The 27,784-nt window shown below is 31.7% G+C and overlaps 2 protein-coding genes across 4 annotated transcripts; one reads left to right on the plus strand and one right to left on the minus strand.

The window, feature by feature from the left end:
* Nucleotides 1-1,354: 1,354 nt before the first annotated feature.
* LOC134725664 (uncharacterized) lies at nucleotides 1,355-14,471 on the minus strand. 2 transcript variants are annotated; one of them, XM_063589678.1, is made up of 9 exons: nucleotides 14,283-14,471; nucleotides 6,163-6,287; nucleotides 5,068-5,167; nucleotides 4,516-4,610; nucleotides 3,988-4,042; nucleotides 2,981-3,108; nucleotides 2,520-2,696; nucleotides 1,537-1,648; nucleotides 1,355-1,474 (listed from the first exon to the last, which is right to left on the minus strand). In XM_063589678.1, exons 1-9 carry the CDS (start codon nucleotides 14,389-14,391, stop codon nucleotides 1,467-1,469), a joined length of 909 nt encoding a protein of 302 aa, XP_063445748.1. In that variant the 5' UTR covers nucleotides 14,392-14,471; the 3' UTR covers nucleotides 1,355-1,466. The 2 variants fall into 2 exon arrangements, with proteins under 2 accessions (XP_063445748.1, XP_063445747.1); XM_063589677.1 differs by having other exon boundaries at nucleotides 1,357-1,474; nucleotides 14,082-14,433.
* On the plus strand, nucleotides 14,437-27,566 carry LOC134725663 (nuclear receptor coactivator 4-like). Of its 2 annotated transcripts, none has more exons than XM_063589675.1 (7): nucleotides 14,437-14,596; nucleotides 20,809-20,907; nucleotides 21,205-21,395; nucleotides 21,943-22,192; nucleotides 22,466-22,784; nucleotides 23,266-23,456; nucleotides 26,314-27,566. In XM_063589675.1, the coding sequence occupies exons 2-7, from the start codon at nucleotides 20,818-20,820 to the stop codon at nucleotides 26,968-26,970; spliced, it is 1,698 nt and encodes a 565-aa protein (XP_063445745.1). In that variant the 5' UTR covers nucleotides 14,437-14,596; nucleotides 20,809-20,817; the 3' UTR covers nucleotides 26,971-27,566. The 2 variants fall into 2 exon arrangements, with proteins under 2 accessions (XP_063445745.1, XP_063445746.1); XM_063589676.1 differs by lacking the exon at nucleotides 14,437-14,596 and adding an exon at nucleotides 20,692-20,715.
* Nucleotides 27,567-27,784: the final 218 nt, after the last annotated feature.

A 27,784-nucleotide genomic window follows, 5' to 3' on the forward strand; every position in this document is an offset into this window, starting at 1 on the left:
TGCTGCCCCTGAATTGGTAATTTTGAGGAAATTTTGCTGTTTTTGGTTATTATCTTGAATATTATTATAGATAGAGATAAATTGTAAACAGCAATAATGTTCAGCAAAGTAAGATCTACAAATAAGTCAGCATGACCAAAATGGTCAGTTGACCCCTTTAGGAGTTATTGCCCTTTATAGTCAATTTTTAACAATTTTCATTAATTTGGTAAATTTATGTAAATTTTTACCAAATATAGTTCTCTGTTACTAATGGGCAAAGTTCATGATAGATATAATTGTAAGAAGCAAAATCGTTCAGTAAAGTAAGAACTTCAAACACATCACCATCACCAAAATACAATTTTGTCATGAATCCATTTGTGTCCTTTGTTTAATATGCACATAGACCAAGGTGAGCGACACAGGCTCTTTAGAGCCTCTAGTTTGTTTTGGTAGATGGCGTCAGTTTATGAGTTTGAATATTCCTTTGGAATCTACTCTTTCAAAGGAAATACTATATAATAACTACTAAAAGTCAACCATTATAGGTCACAGAACAGTCTTCAACACCAAGCCTTGGCTCACACCTAACAGCAAGGTATTTAGAACCTAAAAAAATGACTATAGTGTAAAACCATTCAAACAGGAAAACCAACAGTCTAATCTGCCAGATAAAAAAAAAAAAAGAAACACTTATGAACCACATCAACAAACAACGACATCTGAATATCAGGTTCCAGACTTTATAAGACAAATGCAGCAGGTATCATCTTGTTGAATTGATTGCAATCAAAATGAACAAATTATCTTTCAATGATATTTTTATTAATAAATATATATAAATCTTTATATCATTGCACATAATGGACGGAATTACTTAATTTTCTATCATTTGATCTCAGATCATGTATTCAAGCATCTCTGATTTGAGTAAAGTTTATCCATTATATTAGGTATGTAGGTTTAATTAAGAAGTAAATATTGCTGTTTAATGTTTGTAAATGCTGGATGTATTTCCACAAATTAATTTGCTTAGTGACATTTAACTGCAACCTTGACTAAATTTGAAATAATTATAAAAAAATTTACAATGTTACAGATAATGTAACAAGGCAACCATATTCAAAAATACACATTAATTGCATATAACTTGAATATAAAATTCATTTTCCATATAAGAATTGATAAGTACTGTAAATTCAGAAATTAATGCGAGGTTTTTATTATTGCGAAAATTGCAACAGAGTTGTAAACGCAATAATTTAAACTCGCATTTTGAAATATTTTGTATGACTTAAACAGGATTTTTCTCAAAGTGACAAAATCGCAATAATAAATGCACGCGATAATTTCTGAATTTACAGTAACTGGAAGTTTTATCAGCAGGATGAATTAAAAAATGTACAGTTTTCTCAAAAATGTTGTCAATAACAGTAATTTAGAATGTGAGATCTCCAAAAACAATGACCTCTATAATAATAATATTATGGTCCTAACAACATAGCAGCATCTCCCATCCCACATGATCTTAATGCCTTCTCTAACATTATGGACCTAACAACATAGCAGCATCTCCCATCCCACATGATCGTAATGCCTTCTCTAACACAGAACTATAAGCTTCTGGTCCTTCTCTCTGTTTCCACTTCTTAAGCGTCTGATAAGCCTGCAAAATAGATTCACCAATTAAAATGATATCGTTAATTATCTTATATATAGTAAGGCTCACAATCTTGCAAAGTCTGCTGAATTTGTGAAACCTGATAAAATAAGTTAACAATACCTACTGTTGATTGAATATGTAATGCATGCTTTAATTATAGTAACTTCATGACAAATTCCATAATGTGTAATTGACAACTTCTGTCCATGTGTCTGTTGAAAAAGAATATTACTGTCAAAAGATAAAATGTAAACTTTTATCATTATTTTTGTGAGTAGGAGTTCCCCCATGGGAGACAACTCTATCTGTTAAAAAAACAAGCTGTTCCTAAGAAATACTGGTCTGACCTGACCAGGTTTTTTCAGCTTTTTTTGTTGCACAGATTAATATTCCCAGCGTAGCTAGCTATATAATACATTGATTAATCACCAGTCCACAAACATTTTATTGCAATATTAGCAAAAATATTCAAGGTTCCTTTTCAATTAGGACATAAAAATGAAAATGCAGTCCTGAAAATCATTGAACAATTCTTTATTTAAAAATCAACTCTGTCAAAGTGATAGCTTACTTAACAGTACTGGTTTTACTAATTATTGAAGCACATACAGTCCCCTATGATTGTTTACATCCTCGTCCTGAGATGGATAGTTGTGATCATCTATTTTTATTTAACAGTTAATAAATTGGATCATGAACTTAAATTTTTATAATGGTCCTTGTTCAGACTTTTTTTGTATCAGATGTATAATTGATGGTATACTCTTTTTCTTTTGGTCTTGGGTCCAATTAATCTTATTTAAAATCTATTACAAGGCATCCATAATTCTCATTCTTTTTCAAATTCACTATTGATCATATTCATGATGCTTACCTGTTCCTGTCTTTCATTATATATATCTCTAATTTCATCAATATCATCCTTAACAAGACCAAGTTTATTGGCCAGTCTTTCTAAATCCTTATTGTAAATTCTTGCAGAAATTTCCTCTAGTGTTTCATCTGATGGTATGTCTCCTCCTGGTGTTCTCTGGCTTGTCTGGCTGCTGAACTGTTAGAAAAATAAAATTTAAATTAAATATTCTACATAACTCTAGCTGTGTGAATGGTACTCAAATACAAACTTCAAAAGAGATAAATCAAGCAGCTCATTTTTAAGAACAATAATAAACAACATTATGGAGGTCTAAAAAATAAAATTCAAAACAATGCACATCAACTTTGTCTTCATGGTGGTTTAAACTGGAGTTCAAATTCATCAAAAACCAGTTTAATATGTAACAACTAAATCTTTACATGACATAATTCTACATAGTGTAAGTTAGCATACTCTACCTCTGGAAGGTTTTGATGGAGTTTTTCTTTCATGTAATTGGGAAGGATCTGGAAATCTAATATACTTTCTAACATGTCTTCCTCTAAAGACATACATCCTGCCACAAACCCATCTTCTTGAATTTGTCCTGAAAAAAAAAGTTGAAAATATAATCTGAAAGTTGAAGTTGTAAACAAGCCTTAAGATGTGAATAACTTTTAGGAGATGCCGACTTTAATAAAGATCAAATCAATGTAAGACCTGACATTAGAAAAGATGCAATCTGATAACATCAGATCTAGGATAAAATAAACTACTGTATGGGCTTTGCTCATTGTTGAAGACCAGGGTGACCTATAGGCTATAGTTGTTAATGTCTGTGTCATTTTGGTCTTTTGTGGATAGTTGTCTCATTGGCAATCATACCACATCTTCTTTTTTATATTTCTATTAATTATGTGATTCAAATGAAAAGAGATAAATAACCTACATAGAGAATTTTACTTAATTTATTGCTTGATATCCCAGCCTTCAGATATGTACCATAGACATTGTTCATATTTTTTCTAAGATTTTAGTTTTATCTAAAGGTTAAAATTGAGTTGTTGGTGGTCTGTGTTGAATTGATTCACTTGTTAAGAATCAAAGCAGGTTAAATTGAATGAATGAATGAATTAGTTTACTTATACATGTTTGATTTGATTTTTGATTTTTCATGTTTTGACGCCACTTCAGTTTAGGGCTATTTCATGAAAGCCAGTTTTATTGGTGGAGGCCTAGGAAGCCTGAGTGATCGTTGAAAACAAAGAGCTTCGATCAGAAAACTGACAATCCTAGTCAATTAAGATTGGAATAGAGTGCACCCATACAAGCAGGGTTCCAACTCATAACCTCAGTGTTGACCGGCTAGTGATTACAGTAGTAACTACTACTTGGCCACCGAGGCCCCTATACATGTTTTAGAAACAGATTAAATATATGTCAAATCAATGTTGTTAAGTGATGCTCACAGTACATTTACATTTACCTGAGTTTTTTGGATCCATCAATTTGTATATTGTGTCACATGTTTTACCAATGTTCTGAAATTAAACAATAACTGCAGTAATATAAATGAACAAATGAATTGATTGATTGATTTTTGCTTAATATACAGTGTTAAATATTTCATGCATATGGTAAAGATAAGACAAAACTAAGGTAAAAATTTGAATAGCTCAACAGGATTCAACATTAATTGATATTAAATAAATACATTTTTTTTCTGTTCCTTTTATGTCCCTTTTAGCATTTGGCTATTCTTTTAGGTCTCTTTTGATCATTCAGCTTATAACGTTTCTTAAAATTTACAAATCCCGGGTTTCAAATTTTTGTATTAATTGTTCTTTGTGATGTTAAATCCATCAAAAACACTCAGGACGCAAACATTTCTACAGTTATTTTCATTAATTATGCAATAAAAGACCAAAGAAAGAGGAAGTAAGATCATCCTACTGCATTATGGTTTGTTTGATAGTTTATCTTAAGTACTTACCTGTTTATCTTAAGTACTTACCTGTTTATCTTGAGGCTGGGAATACACTCTTTCTAAAATCTTTGTAAATATGGCTTTTGGTATTGGCTGACTATTGTACAACATACGAAATAAACCTGAATTTATTTTAACAACAACAATTAATATTATATGATAATTAATACTGATTTGATTTGACGGTAAATTTAATTATTGCATGGTAATGTACCTATGTAAATATGAGGTATGAAAAAAACACTTTAGTTTATAACAGTAAAATTATAAGATATAATAGTGATGACCTATCTCTCTCAATGTAATATGACTTTTAATAATATCAGTTCATACATAGAAATTTCTCTATCTCTTTCTAAAAAACTAAATAAATTATAGATTTGGGATGAAAGTGAAGTTACAACTACCACCTAGACCAGTTTAAACTTCACAGTGTTAAGAAAACTCGTGCAACATTCCTACTTAATTTCATATGTAGCTAGAAAATTCAATATAAAATACATCTGAAGGTCTATCAGCTGATTATTCATGCTAAATATACAATGAGAAAAAGGCAAATGTATTGTTATCAATTCTTACCTCTAACTTTTTCCTCTACAGAACTTAATTCACACCATTTTAATCCACGTACAAAGTTTTCAAAAGTTACTTTCTTGTTCACCATGAACTTTTTTAATATCTGAAATTGATATATTTACATTAATTTTCCTTTACATATGTATATTGAAATAACTTCTCTAAAAAAGTTAATTTCGAAATTTATTTGCATAGACAGATCTAGGGAGGCCTAGCCCCCCTTTTATTCGGGAAAAATTTGTTAAATTATATAGGGAATCACTAAAGCATGACTTTGAGGGGCCCCCTTAGGTCAGTCAGAGGGCCTCCCTTATCAAAAGTTCTGGATATGTCACTGATCTGTCATTGCTACCATAAGTGACTTCTGTGTGAGGTTTGGAATATGACCTTTATTGCTTTTGTAGAATTGTCAAATGAGCGTGAACATTTTGTTGTCATTCATTATCTTATTGTATATGTTATGAGTTCTTATAATTTTACCCTTTATAGTCATGTTTGGTACCCATTTCCCACCCAAATGCATTATAATATTAAGATATTTCAAAGTTTACTTTATAAAAGCATTATAACCTTGAATTCATGTTTTCTGCAATTGCTGAATGCATGCATTTTTTTTTGCCGCGTTGTATACATGTACATTTACACGTATATGGATTTCATTTGTTTTTGTGTATTGGTTTAAATTTGTCGCATAAATTCATGTTTACTCACGTCTTATTATTTTGTTGATAAGCATTTATTTTGCATCTCTTATGGCATTGCATTGTCTAAGAATTTCTTATATTCTTGTCTATAGTGTAAACTTTTAAAGAAAACTTATGATAATACAAACTTTTGAGTGAGTGAGTGAGATTGGAAGATAATGCATAAATCCAATCTAAACTTGGTAGCATTGCCATGTCAATTTTTGGTTCTTTATTTATGATGTTGGACCAACATTTTTTTACTAAAATATATGCTTATGTTACCTGAACAATTTCAAAATATTATTGCTTTCATTTCATTTTTTAAAACTTTTTTTAGTCTACAGGTTCCTTGTTTGCAGAGCGTTTTTATTTTCCTGATGTTATGCAATCTAAAATAATTATTAAGACTTACATTTCTTGAAAAAGCATCATCTTGTAAAGGTGAAGTCTGTAATTCTGCCTCAGGTATTTCACCATTTTCATTACAACCCAACTGCTGAAATCTATACCAAAGTCTCTCTACTTCAGCTATACTCACTGTTCAAAAGTAAATGACAATAAAATTAAGAATGGAAATGGGAAATGTGTCAAAGAGACAATAACCCGATCAAAGAGAAGCATCTATTTCACGTGAAATTGATGTGAGTGAAAATTGCCTGTGTATACAGAAAATAAAATTACTACATTGTACTACAAAATTGCCAAAATGGTTTTTTTTTTTAACTGAGTAGTCATTCTGAAGAAATTAATATTTTGAAAGGTAACACATTTTTTTTATCAGTAGAGAAGCATCCTACTTATTTTATATTGTCTTAAGTGAATCAGTTATGATTGTCATCTGTTTTTTGTAGTTTTCCTTGCTCATGATTAAAAAACAATACAAATTTTATTTGTTTTAATGTAGGCACATTTCACTCACTTCAATTTCATCGTAATCTCAGGTGAAATTGATGTGAATTTCACCTCTAACGAGCTTATAAATGTAACTCATGTGAAATTATTTTACGTGAGTTTAATGTGAATCTCATGTGAAACTCATGTGAATTTCATGTGAAAATCATATGAACTTTTTTCATGTGATATTCACATGAATTTTGAAAATAATGTAATTCAAATAACATCTAAATTTTTAATTTTAATACAAATCATGAAAAATTACTCTTTTTTTTTTTTTTAAAGTTTACATGAAATTCATGTGAAAAAGGATGATATGAATCTCAATTCATGTGAAACTCACATGAAAATGTTCATGTGAGTTTCATGTATAAGCTCGATTGAGGTGTCAATCTCGCATGAATTTCATGTGAGATTCATGTCAAATTCATGTGAGCAAACTTTGTAAGGATTGTGCTTTGTGAATATCTTTAAGAGTGACATTTATATGTGCTGAATGGAATTTTCTAGATGACTGGATTTACTTTATATTTCCTTTGTAATTTAAAACTCCAAAGAAATATAAATTCAAATAGAGAATTACTCAAATTTTACCTTGAACCTATTTGCAGGGGTTCAAATTAACATTTGGTACTGGAAAGTACTGGACCTTTGACACTCCAAACTGAAAGGTCCACAACCTAAATCCATGTCCGACTTTTACTTGAAATATTTCAGAACTCAGTAAGATACAAAATGGATGACATGCTTTTGATGTTAGGTTAATTTTAGCTTGTTTCATTGTCAAAATCACTGTTGCATAATATGTTTATTGATACATGTAATTATCTTAGCTTGTATTTTATAAATTCAAATAATCTTTTTTTGGTATTTGGCAGGGTGCCACTGTGGGTGGGTATGTTGTCTCAACTATCAGTATATGGGTAATTAAATACTAGTTATATTATTATATTAAACAGTTCAAATTCAAAGCTGTTTAAGTGTATCATATCAAGTAGCACTATTATATATATATATAAGTTCCTCTGTGATCAGTAAGAAACTTCCAGATTTTTACTGGCCCTTCCAAAATTGACAAGAAATTTATTACCTCTTGGAATTGTAGTAATATTTTAACACTATAAAAAAAATCTGCATGGAATATCAACATTTACTAATGATAAAGAAAATTACTGTCATATTTTATTTATTTTTTATTTTGACATGAACATTTGTGAACTAAAAGTTATTTTGAGTTTCTATATAAAATATTTCCTGCTTTTTAGCTCACCTGGCCCGAAGGGCCAAGTGAGCTTTTCCCATCACTTTGCGTCCGTCGTCGTCCGGCGTCCGTCGTCGTTGTTAACTTTTACAAAAATCTTCTCCTCTGAAACTACTGGGCCAAATTGAACCAAACTTGGCCACAATCATCATTGGGGTATCTAGTTTTAAAAATGTGTCCAGTGACCCGGTCAACCAACCAAGATGGCCGCCATGGCTAAAAATAGAACATAGGGGTAAAATGCAGTTTTTGGCTTATAACCCAAAAACCAAAGCATTTAGAGGAAATCTGACATGGGGTTATATTGTTTATCAGGTCAAGATCTATCTGCCCTGAAATTTTCAGATGAATCAGTCAACCCGTTGTTGGGTTGCTGCCCCTGAATTGGTAATTTTGTGGAAATTTTGCTGTTTTTGGTTATTATCTTGAATATTATTATAGATAGAGATAAACTGTAAACAGCAATAATGTTTTGCAAAGTAGGATTTATAAATAAGTCAACATGACCAAAATGGTCAGTTGACCCCTTTAGGAGTTATTGCCCTTTATAGTCAATTTTTAACCATTTTTCGTAAATCTTAGTTATCTTTTACAAAAATCTTCTCCTCTGAAACAACTAAGCCAAATTGAACCAAACTTGGCCACAATCATCATTGGGGTATCTAGTTTAAAAAATGTGTGGCGTGACCCTGTCAACCAACCAAGATGGCCGCCACGGCTAAAAATAGAACATAGGGGTAAAATGCAGTTTTTGACTTATAACTCAAAAACCAAAGCATTTAGAGGAAATCTGACATGAGGTAAAAATGTTTATCAGGTCAAGATCTATCTGCCCTGAAATTTTCAGATGAATCAGTCAACCCGTTGTTGGGTTGCTGCCCCTGAATTGGTAATTTTGTGGACATTTTACTGTTTTTGGTTATCTTGAATATTATTATAGATAGAGATAAACTGTAAACAGCAATAATGTTTAGCAAAGTAGGATTTACAAATAAGTCAACATGACCGAAATGGTCAGTTGACCCCTTTAGGAGTTATTGCCCTTTATAGTCAATTTTTAACCATTTTTTGTAAATCTTAGTTATCTTTTACAAAAATCTTCTCCTCTGAAACTACTTGGCCAAATTAATCCAAACTTGGCAACAATCATCTTTGGGGTATCTAGTTTTAAAAATGTGTCCAGTGACCGGACCATCAAATCAAGATGGCCGCCACAGCTAAAATAGAACATAGGAGTAAAATGCAGTTTTTGGCTTATACCTCAAAAACCAAAGCATTTAGAGCAAATCTGAAAGGTGGTAAAACTGTTTATCAGATCAAGATCTATCTGCCCTGTAATTTTCAGATGAATCTGACAACCCATTGTTGGGTTGCTGCCCCTGAATTGGTAATTTAAAGGAAATTTTGCTGTTTTTGGTTATTATCTTGAATATTATTATAGATACAGATAAACTGTAAACAGCAATTATGTTCAGCAAAGTAAGATTTACAAATAAGTCAACATGACCGAAATGGTCAATTGACCCCCTAAGGAGTTATTGTCCTTTATAGTCAATTTTTAACAATTTTCATAAAATTTGTAAATTTTTATTAACATTTTCCACTGAAACTACTTGGCCAAGTTCATTATAGATAGAGATAAATGTAAGCAGCAAGACTGTTTAGTAAAGTAAGATTTACAAACACTTCACCATCACCAAAACACAATATGTCATGAATCCATCTGCTTCCTTTGTTTGATATTCACATAGACCAAGGTGAGCGACACAGGCTCTTTGGAGCCTCTAGTTCTTTTATTTAAGAATTGTATCTTTTGGTTTTCAATTCTAGTGTTTATATTTCATCATCATAGATGTGTTTTGACTCCTGCCTAGAAGTATTATTTTTTCCTTGTATTTGATCGGCAAACCCGGAATTACCATTATCCTCCCCAGAATCTGATCCGATATTGTAATATTTCTTATGGGTCCCATTGTTTATGGCATCCATTGTTTTTCAATGTTGTTTTTGTCAGTCAGTCAGATTCAGATACGATTTTACTCGGATTTACACATTACTGGTTGTCGATTTTTCGGTATTAACCCAGCGGTTGAACAAATGAACATCTCTGTCATGAATAATAAAGATAAAAATAAATTTTGTGATCGTTTGGCAATTTTGGTTAAAAAGTTCGGCAAAGTTAATCTTTATTTTCTTTCAAATCGAAGGTCTGTCGGGGTAGGTAGCAATCAAAATTAACGTCTGATTACAAAATTGGAAGGTCGCGGACCTCGGACCACCACTAATTTGAACTCCTGATTTGGTTCGTTTTTTCAAATGAAATCTTATATTATTTATACATAATAATCCAAAAAATCTTATTCTCAATGGCAATATTTATGTGTTGGCCAAGTTACAAAACTAGAGGCTCTAAAGAGCCTGTGTCGCTCACCTTGGTATATGTGAATATTCAACAAAGGACACAGATGGATTTGTGACAAAATTGTGTTTTGGTGATGGTGATGTGCTTGTAGATCTAATCATCTAACTTTACTGAACATTCTTGCTGCGTACATATATCACCATCTATAATGATTGGCCCAGTAGTTTCAGTTGAAAGTGTTAGTAAAAATTTACAAATTTTATGAAAATTGTTAAAAAATTGACAATCGATTTGTCTGAAATTTTCAGGGCAGATAGATCATGACATGATAAACAATTTAACCCCATGCCAGTTTTGCTCTTAATGCTTTTGTTTTTGAGTTATAAGCCAAAAACTGCATTTTACCCCATGTTCTATTTTTAGCCATGGTCGCCATCTTGGTTGGTTTGACGGGTCAACGGACACAATTTTTAAACTAGATACCCCAATGATGATTGTGGCAAAGTTTGGTTAAATTTGGCCCAGTAGTTTCAGAGGAGAAGATTTTTATAAAAGATTAATAAGATTTACGAAAAATGGTTAAAAATTGACTATAAAGGGCAATAACTCCTAAAGGGGTCATTTGACCATTTCGGTCAAGTTGACTTATTTGTAAATCTTATTTTGCTGAACATTATTGCTGTTTACAGTTTATCTCTATCTATAATATTATTCAAGATAATAACCAAAAACAGCAAAATTTCCTTAAAATTACCAATTTAGGGGTAGCAACCCAACAACAGGTTGTTCTATTCATCTGAAATTTTCAGAGCAGATAGATCTTGACCTTATAAACAATTTTACCCCATGTCAGAATTGCTCTAAATGCTTTGGTTTTTGAGTTATAAGCCAAAAACTGCATTTTACCCCTATGTTCTATTTTTAGCCATGGCGGCCATCTTGGTTGGTTGACCGGGTCACCGGACACAATTTTCAAACTAGATACCCCAATGATGATTGTGGCCAAGTTTGGTTTAATTTGGCCCAGTAGTTTCAGAGGAGAAGATTTTTATAAAAGATTAATAAGATTTACGAAAAATGGTTAAAAATTGACTATAAAGGGCAATAACTCCTAAAGGGGTCATTTGACCATTTCGGTCATGTTGACTTATTTGTAAATCTTATTTTGCTGAACATTATTGCTGTTTACAGTTTATCTCTATCTATAATATTATTCAAGATAATAACCAAAAACAGCAATATTTCCTTAAAATTACCAATTTAGGGGTAGCAACCCAACAACAGGTTGTTCGATTCATCTGAAATTTTCAGAGCAGATAGATCTTGACCTTATAAACAATTTTACTCCATGTCAGAATTGCTCTAAATGCTTTGGTTTTTGAGTTATAAGCCAAAAACTGCATTTTACCCCTATGTTCTATTTTTAGCCATGGCGGCCATCTTGGTTGGTTGACCGGGTCACCGGACACAATTTTTAAACTAGATACCCCAATGATGATTGTGGCCAAGTTTGGTTTAATTTGGCCCAGTAGTTTCAGAGGAGAAGATTTTTGTAAAAGTTAACGACGGACGACGACGGACGACGACGGACGACGACGACGGACGCCGGACGCAAAGTGATGAGAAAAGCTCACTTGGCCCTTTGGGCCAGGTGAGCTAAAAATGTTAAATTTGTTACTTTATATTAAAACATGCTTAACCCACAAATGTTTTTTTAAATTTTGAATTGATTAAAAATTGTTGCTTTTTTCAAAATTTACTATTTTCATAAAACTGATTTTTCAATGCAACAAGGTTTTATCATATGCATCCAAGAATCTTTTTGACAACAGTGCTATATGGACATTTTCTTTACAGCTTTTACATTAATGCTAGCAAGACAAATCTTTGTTTGACTTGCTTGCTTTGCTTGTATCAATGTTTGCTCAAGCATGGCAATTAAGATAGATGGGGCTTCAGCTTGTATACATCATACTATTGGACGTTATGTTTGAAGTTAAGGACACTAAATTTTAAAACATCACAGGATGACAAATATAAAGCGCGATCGTAGAAATGGAAGCCAAAAAAATTGTATTTGTGTTTTCTCGAAGATATGCATTTTTTATCATCCAACTGAGAAACTGTCGTCAAGTACTTTAGAAAAACAAAATAGCTATTCGAACACACCTACTCTGATTTTGTGATTCATTACATAGGTATTTCATTTGACCCATATATTTAATCTTTTAGTACTGTGATTTTTTTATGTTAGAAAGTCAACCTGTAGCTTTGCTATATAAAAATGATAGAATCTGAAGCGAGATGATGTATCAAATGTTCTTTCTTTGTACGTTTTAAAGACAAAATATTCATCTCAAACACACCCTAACATAAGAAGGTACCACTCGATTTTACCTTTTTGATACAATTGTTACCAATTTTTTTATTTTTTTTCTCGAGTCACATAATGGAAGGACAGACACGGAAATAACTAAACTTATAAATTGATATGTTCTCCGTCCGTATTAATTTAAAAAAAAAATAGAGGTTATGCATTTTCTTCAACCAACTTGATAGATAACCATGTCGTCGACTTGATATCTAATTGTTCTGCTTAACTATGTAATAGATAAATTGAAAACTTATTCAAATGCTTGTTTTTTTCACAATAAAACACTTCGTATTTGAGAAGAAAATTGTTATTTTATTTGTTTCTATTCACTTTTAAAAAATTTCTTACTATAGTAAACATTACAGAAAGCATTTATCGCCTTCTCTATAAACAAAGAATAATTAGTTTGAAGGTTTACAAGCAAAAATTTATCCAAAGTGCGCAATATTCAATAACAATAGACTTAACAAATAAAAGGGATGAATTAAGTCTCCTCCCCTTACTTAATTTATCCCTTTTATTAGAAAATCAAGTGCACCTTCTTATGTTAGGGTGTGTTTGAGATGAATATTTTGTCTTGAAAACGTAAAAAGCAAGAAGATTCTATCATTTTTATATAGCAAAACTACAGGTTGACTTCATTACATAAAAAAATCACAGTACTAAAAGATGAAATACCTATGTAATGAATCACAAAATCAGATTAGATGTGTTCGAATAGCTTTTTTGTTTTACTAAAAGTACTTGACGACAGTCTTTTCAGTTGGATGATAAAAAATGCATCTCTTCGAGAAAACACAAATACATTTTTTTTGGCTTCCATTTCTACGATTGCGCTTTATATTTGTCATCCTGTGATGTTTTAAAATTTAGTGTCCTTAACTTCAAACATAACGTCCAATAAAATTTAAGTATGATGTTTACAAGCTGAAGCCCCTCCTATTTTAATTGCCATGCATGAGCAAACATTGATACAAGCAAAGCAAGCAAGTCAAACAAAGATTTGTCTTGCTAGCATTAATGTAATAGCTGTAAAAGTATTTAATAGACTGGCGCATGGTTAATTTACCAGACTGCATCATGTTATATTAATAGTCCAATAATACACCTTATCGCTTATCCCATCTGCTTGAAATTTTGACGCATACAACAGTCCCATTGTGGCATCAGATATTTTGTTTTATGATGTCAAAATTTTCAGGAACCTGTGTGATATCATGTAATGGCGGATAAATTGCGATAAGGTGTATTATAACGTCTAGGAATTATTATATCTTTTTTTCTTTCAGGCCTTAAATCGTAGGAAAGCTTCAAAGCAAAAATTTAAAAGAGCCTTCAAAGACGTCATAATTATTTGGACTACATCTTATATCATTTATATGTAGCGACGACCGTAGTAAATATATGTGAATTATGTGACAAATAGTGTTAAAATCATACATTCTGATGAAACAGCGTGTACTGTTATCCAGTTAGCTTTTTTAGGATTTGTGTGCTTGGTGACAGCATCCTTGTCAGGAACAGTGAAATTACTGGCATACTGTCCCATAGGTAAAGGGAGAACTGCAAACTGACTGAAGGATAAAATTTTTGTGCAAGGAAAAAAATCTTGTGGTACACAGTGTCAAATGGTACTCATACACTCTGTTGATACAGCATGGAGTGTAATCCAATTTTTCTTTTTAGGATTCGTGTATTTTGAGACGGGTTGGGATTCTGTGACTGAAAAATATGTCAAATCCTGTCCCATTTCAACATTCCATTTGCTGATTGGTTTCCAATGTAAACTTCCGCAAATCTATATTGACTTCCGACTGAACTGGTTTCCTGTCAGCAAATTAATTTGGTTTCCCCTGGCTCTATCCTTTTTCACTAAATCCTAGAGGTTCAAATAAAGAGGCACCACAAGGGGTACTTACTTTGACATTTCCCAGCTGACGGATCGCAATATCTTGGTAAGTTATTCTACACGATCCCATATAGCGTTACGACTCGGCTTTTGTCACCTTTATTAAGGAATACATTCTTCTAATTAGCAAAAAAATATAAATTTGTATGTTGGAGTTTATGACTTAAAAAAACACGTTATTATGACAGACGTGACAGAATAACAACATTCAATGGCGGACAAAAGCATAAAAAAAAATTAAAACTCTAACTCTTTTATTAGACAGAAAAAGCCCTATTTGTAATTGCTTAACAGTATACTAGTCTCATACCAGAAGCGAAGATCTGACATATTTCAGAAAAAAAACATGTAAATTTAGTTTCAGCATATCATGATATTTTTTTTAGCAAAGTCCTTAGTCCAAATAATTATGAGGTCTTAAAAGGCTATGATAATTTTTTTTTCTTTGACGCCTTACATCCAAGATCTGACGTCCAAGGGCTGTTTTGCCAGATTAGCTTGGACTGGCCGTTGGATTTCCGGACTAGCTATATAGGGGAAAAAGGGGGTAGGAGGGGTCCTGATCCCAAAATCCTGTGCTTAAAAACACGACAGGAAATAAGTATTTCAGAGGTTCAAGAAAAGATTTTCTCTTGATGTCATACATACATGTACATGTAGATGGTGCTGCAACTTTTAAGATCAATCATTACCCATTACCTTTCACATGAACAAATTGTAGCCAGATACTGTCATACAGCATGTACAGGACAGCATACTACATGTATGTAGCTATGATTTAAAACAAAACAAATGGAAAGCAAATTTCTAGTTTCAATAAGTATATTTTTGCTGTTTGTATTAACTTTAGAAAAGGTATTGTAACTACAGACCAAGAAGAATATCTTATCCTGATTTTATAAAACATTACCTGGTAAATTGAAAAGACAGAAAGGAAGAGTTAAAACTAAATGATATGGAATACATGATGCTCAAACAAAATAACTTAATTTTCTGACTCTTGATTAAAGATTTGAAAAAAGGTTAAAAAAGTCTGTGCTTGGTCAGAATAGTAAACATACATGTACATAATTGTTATGAAAAATACTTGGGGAAAACTAAACCCATATGCTGTATTGCATAAGACCAATACTAAATCTAAGAGCACCATCTATCATGTCTTTGGCCTAGAGATAAAAAGACTAAAAATGTTCATACAAAAAAAAATAAGATGGAACATTGAAGAAGGTTCTTGGGCAACAACAACTGCAAAAATCTGTCATCTGAGTGATGAGTTTTTGTACTGAGCATTGAGAAAAACATGATGCAGGGGACATAGCCAGAAGTCTGTCCATCTGGTGTTTCAAGTGCCCTCACTTTTAAATGTCTTGCCCCTTGGAAATATATTTATAGAAAATTCCATTGTAAGCACTCTCACACCTACATGTATTCTTATATGAATTTTACATCAGTGCATGGTTTATATCAACAATTTCCTGTTAAAGTACAAAATATCAGCTCTGATAATTTATTTTTACAGGAGTTATGTCCCTTTGAAATATTATTTATATTAAGCACTCTCACTCTTTCATATTTTGTAGGATTTTTATGATTTTTTTTATTGAAATTGAAAGGTTTATTATAGTTTATACACAATGTATCAGAAAGGGTTCTGAAAGATCTTAGAACAGTGTTGACAGGCCTAGGAGTTATTCCACTTGGACATAGAAATAATATGAAAAGTAGACACTGGACATTAATCAACCAATAATTAATATGTGAAAAAAACTAAGTCATGCCAGCAATGTCATGTCTACATTTTTTGTAGAATTCTTTAAAATATCGAATAACAAAAACAATTTGAGCTATTGCCTTTGGAAAAAAATGAAATTTATGCAAAAATCTACCAAAAGTCTTTAAAGAAAAAAAAGAAGAAAAAATAACTATTATTTTGTCATTTTTCGTTCAAATGTAGTAATTAATTCTTCTCATTTTCATAACATGAATGTGCCACTTTTATGTTCATTTTGAATATATTTATAGGATTTAATTATACATGAAGATGAAATACATGTATGTTATTTATATTAAGCACTCTTACACTTTCATATTTTGTAGGATTTGTATGAGTTTTATATTGAAATTGAAAGGTTTATTATAGTTTATATCAGAAAGATCTTAGAACAGTGTTGACAGTAGTTATTCCCCTTGGAAATAGAAATTATATGAAAAGTTGCCACTGGACATTAAGCAATCAATAATTAATATGTGAAAAAAAATAAGTCAGCAATCTCATGTTTACATTTTTGGTAGAATACTTATTGAATGAAAAAAATAATTTGAGCTATTGCCCTTGGAAAAATTAAAATATGGACCATAATTTGCTATTGGGCTCCGTTTCCTATAACTATAGAAAAGTGATAAAATGTGAATTACTGTAAGAAAAGTTGCAACGTCATCTAAAGATGCCATTATTTTTATCAACATACAAGTATATGCTACTCTTCCCTAGAATTTTTTTTAAAATATACGAATTTCAAAGATTCTACAACCGTATTTTTGTGTCGTTTCTCGCGTGACTTTTTGCTTCCGAAGAGCATAACGCTGACTGATTTATAGATAATCATCACCGGCAAATTCGTAACTTTTGCTTTCAAATAACAAAGAACATCGACCAATAAGAATAGTGAGAAGAAAATGCAGAGAACTATAAGTATTTATGTAGCAGATGTAAGAACAGTGGCGTGATTTTTGTGTCCGATTTCGTAACGCAATTTTTAGATGATGTAATCTGCTTTTGTCGTAATAGAATTCTTAAAAACAATATGCAAATATGAACTCTCGCGAGATGTTCAAACAGGTAAATCCGAGATGATTTATCATTTACATTCTTGTTTTGATCTTCGTAATAATTAAGTAAGAAAATTACGTTATCGTTATGCGTTACATTTCACACGAAACAGAAGTCCAGTTATTTATTAAAATTGTTTTTGTCCTTAAGTTCTTATCATTTCCGGTCATACGTGAAACATGTGACTAACATGTGATAACGCCATTACGGCCGGATGTACGAACTACTAGGTCTAAACATTGTTCTTGTTTCCAACGGGATGTTAGCAAACATAATCTGTAGACTTGTTTCATCTCATTTAAAAGAGGAAAATACAATTGTCAAAGAGATTGCGCCGGTGGTCTGTTATTTTTCCTATGTGCATAATGTTACATACGATCCTGTGTGAAAATAAATGCCCAATGACTTGACAAAATCGATTTCATATTTGACAGACGTTAGAACACACTTCGTTTCCCGATAATGACGTGAAGAGTCCTTGGAAAAATCAATCGAAATTACGTCTCTTATCATTGTACCAATGCTCGTTGGGTTGATTTAACTTCAGCAGTAAATATTACTGGATATTTTAGGTGAATAAATATAATTTAATTAATGAATGGCTATTATCTATTTTGAATTTATTGAACCATAAAACTAATTTTTGACTCTTCATATTTAATAATCCGCGAAGCGGATTATGTAAAATGTGAAGAGTCAAAAATTAGTTTTATGGTTCAATAAAATCAAAATAAATTATTGCCATTCATTATAAATAAAATTCTATCCAAAATAAAGCTCAAAAAACTTTTTATATTATTTATATTAACAATAACAACGCACACACATGTTGACGTATGAATACACAACGTCAGAGTGGGCGTGTCACCATCAAAATTGACAACATTGAAAATAAAACTAATAATTTTAACCAATCAGAAGACAGTAAAAACACCAAATTTATTTATTTAAAAATACATGTTAATATACCGTTTCACTTGGAATGTACAAAGTTGGAATCTTTGTCACAGTTTTTAATTAATATTTTTTATCCATGTTCTGCAAACACTTATCAGAAACGCAATAAACTTGTCAAAGGAGAAGTTAACTTTTACCATGCATGACTTGAAAGGAAGTACTTTATTAATTTTAGCCCACTAAAGTAGGTTAAAATGTGGAAACCATGTAGATGGTGTACAGGTCACAAGTATCACATTGTGCCTATTTTAAAGATTTTAATTCCAATTTAAAAGTTTTTTTCTTTACTGGATTTAAAGAATGTTACATTGCCAATGATTGTGCAAAATAAAGAAAATAAAGATTGGTTTCCTGTTTGGTTTCATGTCACGTAAACGGTGAATCAAAATGTATTAATTTTTTCTCGAAAAACTCAATTGTTCCATTCATACTATTCTAACACCAACACAACCCACAAAATAAAATTTAAAATTAACTTATAAAAAAGGATACAAAAATAAACCAAAGGCCGAATACCAAATTATGGTCCATATATGCAATTATCTAATAAAAGAAAAAAAGAAGAAAAAATTAACTATTATTTTGTCATTTTCGTTCAAATGTAGTAATCAATTCTACATGTATGTGCAACTTTTATGTTCATGTTGAATATCTGATTTAATTATACATGAAGATAAAATATATTGAATAATCAGATAATAATACTACTGTATAAGAATAAGAGTTTTATTATTATCAAGAACCCATAAAGTGCTAATGACAACAACATAAAGCACAATATGATTGGTAAAAAACTAAGAACCTAATATAACTCTATCATCTTAGTTACAGACAGAATCAGAGCCTTGTATACATACTGGAATACGATTTTCAATTTTGCCTGTAATATACATGATTCTAATATGACATCCTTATTACGCTTTGTTAACAAAGCCGTGTTCCAATGAGTACAAAAAATATGTTTGACACATGCGCACGGTCTTACTGTTTATATTAACGCTATTTCCATCGTTATCCTTTTAAATATTTACATTAAAGCAGCTAACATAAACTTTTATTATATATTTTTTTCAAACAACATATATTTGCCCTGCTCGTAGGTTTTAAAATTATCAAATATGAAATGTATTTTATGTAATATATAAACTCCTCGGGGAGGACACGGGAACAGCCAAACATTCTTATGGTATTTTCGTACGCTTCGACCTATAGATATATTATATTTGTCATATAAGAATTGAAATAATTCTAATATGACGTCCTTATTACGCTTTGTTAACAAAGCCGTAATCTAATGTGCACACAAAATATGTTTGACACATGCGCACGGACTTACTGTTTATAGTAACGTTATTTCCATCTTTATCCTTTTAAATATTTACATTTAAGCAGCTAACATAAACTTTTATTATATATTTTTATCAAACAACATATTTTTGCCCTGCTCGCAGTTTTTAAACTTATCAAATATGAAATGTAATATACAGACTCGGGGAGGAAACGGGAACAGCCAAACATTCTTACGGTTTTTTCGTACGCTTTACCTATAAATATATTGTATTTGTCATATTAGAATCGAAATAATTCCTTCATTTCATGCTCTATGCTCATTTTAACATGGGTAGGCATTATATTTGACAACATTTTACACCTCGCTAATGCTCAATGTAAAATATCGACAAATATAATGCCTACCCATGTTAAAATGAGCATAGAGTGTGACATGAAGGAATTATTTCTTAAGTAAGCAGTCAACTTAACTCCAAAGTTTTATCTATTTAACTTCAGATTAAAAATATTGTTAGATATTAATACTTGTATGAACTACTTAATTACACAGGTCAAATAATAATCCATTTAAATGTCCACAGGTGTACTTTATCATTTATGGTCTGTAAATTTAACATTTATCCTTGACTTTAACTTGACACGTTATTATTAAACATGTAGTTGTTGGTATATTATGCAACTGTATATATATATTACACAACTATTTACCAGATTTCTTAACTTGATCAGAGGTTAATCTATCAAACTTTTTTAGAACGGTTAACTTGGGGATACTAACTCGATCATTATATAAGATTTGTTGTTTTAACATGTACTGAATATTTATCAAATTCATGTTTATAAAAAAGTAGTTTTTGAATTCATTTATTTATAACATGTACAATATCCTTAAATTGTGCAATATAATATCCTTCCTGTAAATTACATGTATCCAAAGTATATTGACAGGGTTTATACTTAAAAATAAAGCATATGTTCGAATTATATAATGCATGTACATACTTATACATGTACATGTACATTGTGTATCTTAACTAAACAGACATGAGGAACATGATGATTTCCAGACAGTGTCCTTCAAGATAAAAGTAAACAAGGTGTTAGATTAAGGGTGAAGGCAATCTATACAATACTAATACCACATTATTACGTATTAGATATCATGACCATTTAAATTGTAGGTGATCACAATGGAGAAGGAACAATATATCATGAAAATGGAACAAGCACTGACTGAAGTTAACCAGATAAAACAACAGCTACAAAGAAATGCTGCTGAGGTGACATGTTTATTTATTTGTTTCATTCATATATAATTTAACCCTTAATTTCAAAATTTAAGGAAATAACCAATGTAGGGTATGATCAGGTTGTTAAATTGTCAACATTTCAATATTATACAAATGTATGTGGTCAGTTTATTTATGATTGTATTTTTTGCTTTTTCTAAATTTTGCTTTTGGAAAAAATGATTTTGATTAGGTGCTTGCTTCTTGATTTTTGAAATTCTTTCTGATATAATACATGTTTATTATAGTTTAAAACTGTTAGTAATAGATAAATATATCCTTTCCTAGGTAAAATCTGAGATTCACTCAAGTATAAGCCGTCAGTTAGAAGCTCTGAGAAACCGTGAGGTATGGCTGCTGAATCAAGTAGAGTTGATACAGAACATGAAGGATGAAGTATTACACATTCAACAAGCCAGACTTAACAAGATGTTAGGTGTGGCACAGAGCTGTCTAACAGAAAGTCTGGGAAATAAATTGTAAGTTTGCTTAACATAAAAGTTACATGGATTATTAAGCTTAATATTAGTTAAATATAATACTTATTTATATTAGTTGGTTGATGACTATGTCATTTTATGTAATCACTTAACATTTGCTGTTAACTCTTGGAAGTTTTCTCAAGCAAATAAGACTGAAACCCGACACACATAATCATCACTGATTATTAGAACGTTACCAAACATAATCTTAGTTTCAATATTAGATTAACTACAAGATAAGACATTCTTCTGATTTGATTGTATTCTGATTATCTTTGTGAGAAACACTTAATATTACTAGTATACTCATGGTTCATGCAAGTGACTTAGATGATAATAATTAGCCTATGTTTGCAAAAAAATCATGTCCAATATGACTGTAGAAGTTTTATAAACACAGGTTTCATCTATTTCCATATTGTTTATAGATTCTCTTTAATATGCCTCTATATTTCTTAATAGACTCTTTAGGTATAAATGAGTTAAGATAAATACATGTATCTCATTCTGTTGTATATATATAGATTCTTTCCTTTGATTTCAGTGATTCCACTGACCTGAAGCCTGATGAGAATCCATGGATTTCTTTCAAATATGATGCTGCTAAGTTGAGAGAGAGTATAACATCCTATGGAAGAGTAGAGTCCAGTAATAGACCCCCTAATACAGTGTTTGTAAAGCCAGGACACCCAGCTAGGAGTCTACCACCACATTTTGAGGACTATGATGACGCTGACCATCATGTTCTGTACAAGACTGTAGAGGGGGCAACCAAATCATCAAAAAGTACTGTGGTAAGGGTCCTCTATGTCAATTTCATCTCCTGTTTATATTTTTACTACTGCACACCAAAAATTCTCACCTGTCAATATAAAAATGAATGAAAGTTGGTTTTTTTCCAACATAGCAAAAAATGGAAAATTTTCTATACTCAATACAGTTGAAGCCACAGAACCAAACTGAATAGATAATGACTTTCTTATAACTTTTAAGACAAAAAAATGTGAATGAAAATAGGGATGATATCGGTATACTGATTTTTTACACATGTAATGAAATATTTCCAGGTTACTTTCACTCTCCCGATTCTGTCCTCATCATTAAAAGATTGGTTGGCTTACTCCAATCCTGCTCCAGTGTCATCTAACACCAGTGACAAACAGACAATCTCATTCCCTGCCATGAGTTCTTCTGACAAGGAATGGCTGACTGGTTCCACCACAGCTGACTCTATTTCACCATTGTCCTCTGAATCTACTGGTTCCTGGCAGATGACACGAGATGATACTGATGTCAATATACAGATGTGGTTAAAGGACATCAAACAGAACCCAGTTATTGAGGATGAGGATGATTTTGAAGTCATCTCTAAGAAGGAGTTCATGGGTAAGTAACAAAACGTAATACAGTTTACATATATCAGTACACAAGGATATTTCACATCAAATGAGCTTATATGTGAAACTCAATGAATTGAACTAATGTCATTTCAAAATCACATGAACTTTTTTTATGTAAAATAAATCATTCAAAATCATCTAAATTTTGAAACTTAATTAAAATCATGAAAAATACCAATTTAACTATAAAAAATGTTAGCACAAAAAAAATATCATAATCTTGAATAGCAATAGATGTTGACCTCAATAAAAAATGTTAACTACAATATAAGTCAAGAATAAATCTAAACCAAGAATATATTTATATAAAAATAAGCAAATGTGGTAAGATTGACATTGAAACCACTCTTCACAAGAGACCAAATGACACAGAAATCAGTAACTATAGGTCATCATTTTATAGAAGTTTTACATAGTATAGTTATAAATCTTAATCAAGGATATATTTATACCATATTATTTTATAGGAGCTGACAGGTTTCAGAGAAAAGTAACAGTGCCAATTTCCAACTCTGCTCCAGACCTCAAGTATATGGACCAAGAAACATGGCTTAAACCAGAAAGCCAAACTCAAGCTGGTGCTCCAAAATCCATCAAGCTACCATCTCATTTAGAAAACAGTGGAACAGAAACTTGGCTCTGCAAAAAATGGAAGAGGGTAGGTGATACCTTTAGATCCGTCAGATTATAGCCATCTGTTCCCATTATTTCATCTTAATTAACAAACCAACACCAACCAGGTAAGGGGAGGGTTGGATCCCTCTAACATGTTCAACCCCTCCACATTATTTATATATGTGCCTGTCCTAAGTCAGGAGCCTGTAATTCAGTGGTTGTCGTTGTGTTACATATTTGTTTTTTGTTCATTTTTTAGCTCACCTGGCCCAAAGGGCCAAGTGAGCTTTTCTCATCACTTTGCGTCCGGCGTCCGTCGTCCGGCGTTAGCTTTTACAAAAATCTTCTCCTCTGAAACTACTGGGCCAAATCAAACCAAACTTTGCAACAATCATCAGTGGGGTATCTAGTTTAAAAAATGTGTGGCGTGACCCGGTCAACCAACCAAGATGGCCGCCACGGCTAAAAATAGAACATAGGGGTAAAATGCAGTTTTTGGCTTATAACTCAAAAACCAAAGCATTTAGAGCAAATCTGACATGGGGGTAAAATGTTTATCAGGTCAAGATCTATCTGCCCTGAAATTTTCAGATGAATCGGTCAATAGGTTGTTGGGTTGCTGCCCCTGAATTGGTAATTTTGAGGAAATTTTGCTGTTTTTGGTTATTATCTTGAATATTATTATAGATAAAGATAAACTGTAAACAGCAATAATGTTCAGCAAAGTAAGATCTACAAATAAGTCAACATGACCAAAATGGTCAGTTGATTCGTTTAGGAGTTATTGCCCTTTATAGTCAATTTTTAACCATTTTTCGTAAATTAAAGTAATCTTTTACAAAAATCTTCTTCTCTGAAACTATTGGGCCAAATTAATCCAAACTTGGCCACAATCATCTTTGGGGTATCTAGTTTAAAAAATGTGTGGCGTGACCTGGTCAACCAACCAAGATGGCCGCCACGGCTAAAAATAGAACATAGGGGTAAAATTCAGTTTTTGGCTTATAACTCAAAAAACAAAGCATTTTTAGGAAATCTGATGAGATAAAAATGTTTATCAGGTCAAGATCTATCTGCCCTGAAATTTTCAGATGAATCGGTCAATAGGTTGTTGGGTTGCTGCCCCTGAATTGGTAATTTTGAGGAAATTTTGCTGTTTTTGGTTATTATCTTGAATATTATTATAGATAGAGATAAACTGTACACACCAATAATGTTCAGCAAAGTAACATCTACAAATAAGTCAACATGACCAAAATGGTCAGTTGACCTGTTTAGGAGTTATTGCCCTTTATAGTCAATTCTTAACCATTTTTCGTAAATTAAAGTAATCTTTTACAAAAATCTTCTTCTCTGAAACTACTGGGCCAAGTTAATCCAAACTTGGCCACAATCATCTTTGGGGTATCTAGTTTAAAAAATGTATGGCGTGACCTGGTCAACCAACCAAGATGGCCGCCACGGCTAAATATAGAACATAGGGGTAAAATGCAGTTTTTGGCTTATAACTCAAAAACCAAAGCATTTTGAGGAAATCTGACATGGGATAAAAATGTTTATCAGGTCAAGATCTATCTGCCCTGAAATTTTCAGATGAATCGGTCAATAGGTTGTTGGGTTGCTGCCCCTGAATTGGTAATTTTGAGGAAATTTTGCTGTTTTTGGTTATTATCTTGAATATTATTATAGATAGAGATAAACTGTAAACATCAATAATGTTCAGCAAAGTTAGATTTACAAATAAATCAACATGACCGAAATGTCATTTGACCCCTTTAGGAGTTATTGCCTTTATAGTCAATTTTTAACCATTTTTCGTAAATCTAAGTAATCTTTTACAAAAATCTCCACTGAAACTACTAGGCCACAATCATCTTTGGGGTATCTAGGTTGAAAAATGTGTCAGATGACCTGGCCATTCAACCAAGATGGCCGCCACGGCTAAAAATAGAACATAGGGGTAAAATGCAGTTTTGGGTTTATAACTATGAAACCAAAACATTTAGAGCAAATCTGACAAGAAGTTAAATTGTTAATCAAGTCAATATCTATCTGTCCTTTTTCAGATGAATTGGACAACTGGTTGTTGGGTTGCTGCCCTCCAATTGGTAATTTTTAAAGAAATTTTGCCGTTTTTGGTTATCTTGAATACTATTATAGATAGCGATAAACTGTAAACAGCAATAATGTTCAGCAAAGTAAGATCTACAAATAAGTCAACATGACCTAAATGGTCAATTGACCCCTTAAGGAGTTATTGCCCTTTATAGTCAATTTTTAACAATTTTCATTAATTTGGTAAATTTATGTAAATTTTTACCAAATATAGTTCTCTGTTACTAATGGGCAAAGTTCATTATAGATATAATTGTAAGAAGCAAAATCGTTCAGTAAAGTAAGAACTTCAAACACATCACCATCACCAAAATACAATTTTGTCATGAATCCATTTGTGTCCTTTGTTTAATATGAACATAGACCATGGTGAGCGACACAGGCTCTTTAGAGCCTCTAGTTTTATATAAATAAGGCTGTTAGTTTTCTCATTTGAATTGTTTTACATTGTCATATCGGGGCCTTTCATAGCTGACTATGTGGTATGGACTTTGCTCATTGTTGAAGGCTGTATGGTGACCTATAGTTGTTCATGTTTGTGTCATTTTGGTCTCTTGTGGACAGTTGTCTCATTGGCAATCATACCACATCTTCTTTTTTTTATACTCATCAATTTACTATTCAAAAACTATGTTGATCATGTATGGTAAATGGGGTTATACACAACTTTAAATAATCAAGGCTAAACTCTTTTAATCAATGAAAAGTTTTTAGCTCTATACAATGCAATTGACATATTGCTTTGTTCTTAAAATAATACTAAGAAATGATTGTTCTCGTTTCAGAATGCCAAATCAAGCTGTGAAGAGAGATGTGGAAAGACTGGTCCTCTAGAAATAGAAAACATCTGTGACTACCTGAATGATAAGGTATGGATAAAGTCAACATCCTGTAGCGACAATCGTCAGATGGAAGTCTGCAAAGCAAATGAACCTTGCCAGGGACCAGATCAATGTGTTGCCACTTCCCACTGTTTCTACACAAACAATGCATTTCCCAGTACAGATAACAGTCAATGGTTGTTAAATGGTGGTAAGAACATTGCCCCAACCACACCAATCAACACTTGCATGTTTCAACAGTTCAGAAAACCATCTAATCATGAACAATCCAACATGTGGTTAAAATCGGGTAATAAACAACAACGCAACCTTGAAGATTGGAAAGCTAGACCTATAGAAATGGAAGAAAAAGTATGGATAAAAAAAGATTCTTCTAATGTCCTTCCTGAGTCAACTACACCCTTTAAGACAAGTGCATCATGGGACAAGGTTATGACCTTTCATAGCCAGTTAGGTAATGACCAGTGGCTCTTTCAAGAAGCTCGCAAGCAAGAGCACAACCCTTGGATCCTGAAAAATTCTTCCCCTGCTGATGAGATGTGTGAAAACGATCAATGGATTTACACTAAAATGGATGATGCCATAGACATTCTGCAGTAAAACTGTTATCTATGATATTTGTGAGTTTCAAATGAATGACAGATAAGAAAATAACAAATGAATAATATTGATATTATTTACGCTAATCTTAAAATTGCATATTATAAATGCATGCTATGACTCATCCATGTTTTATTCAGCTTTCAATTCTCTAATTCTGTCGGAAATCCAATTATCAAATTGTTAGGGTAGTGAAAAAAATCCATGAATGCCAAAGTTTAATGTTGTTTTTTTCCCCAAAAAAATCCATATCAATTTGTCAGTATAATTATAATCAGGAACAGCAAGTTAACTATTCTTATTTTAATGTTTTGATTATTTTGACAATTGCTAATTTTCATTTGAAACTTACTAATTTTAAAGCATTTACCGGTGTTTGTTTATTAAATGTTTGTGCATTTTTATGTAGAGAAAAGTTGGTTTTGAAAAATAACAAATCTTACAAAGTTTCCTAAAAAAATTGTTAATAAATTATGATATAGATAAAAAGGAAGGGACCTCACAAGAGGTCTCTGTGTGATTGGTGTTCATAATTAATTTTAAGATGAAAATTCATGAAATGATTCATCTATTCAAATGTGATATAATCAGGGTATCACAGCACAAACACCAAAGGGGATACAAATGAATGCATGTTAATGAATATGGCTACAGAAGTTTGTGAATGAATATAAGAAGAGAAAGAGTAACAAATAATTTCCATAGACTGGAAACAAAAGAAATATCATGTACAATAATATACATGTAAGTTACTGATAAGAATTTTGCTATGTTATATTTGTTCCTTTAATAAAATATTTCTGTTATCATGGTA

Source organism: Mytilus trossulus, chromosome 7, assembly GCF_036588685.1.
Source record: "Mytilus trossulus isolate FHL-02 chromosome 7, PNRI_Mtr1.1.1.hap1, whole genome shotgun sequence".
Taxonomy (NCBI): Eukaryota; Metazoa; Mollusca; class Bivalvia; order Mytilida; family Mytilidae; genus Mytilus; species Mytilus trossulus.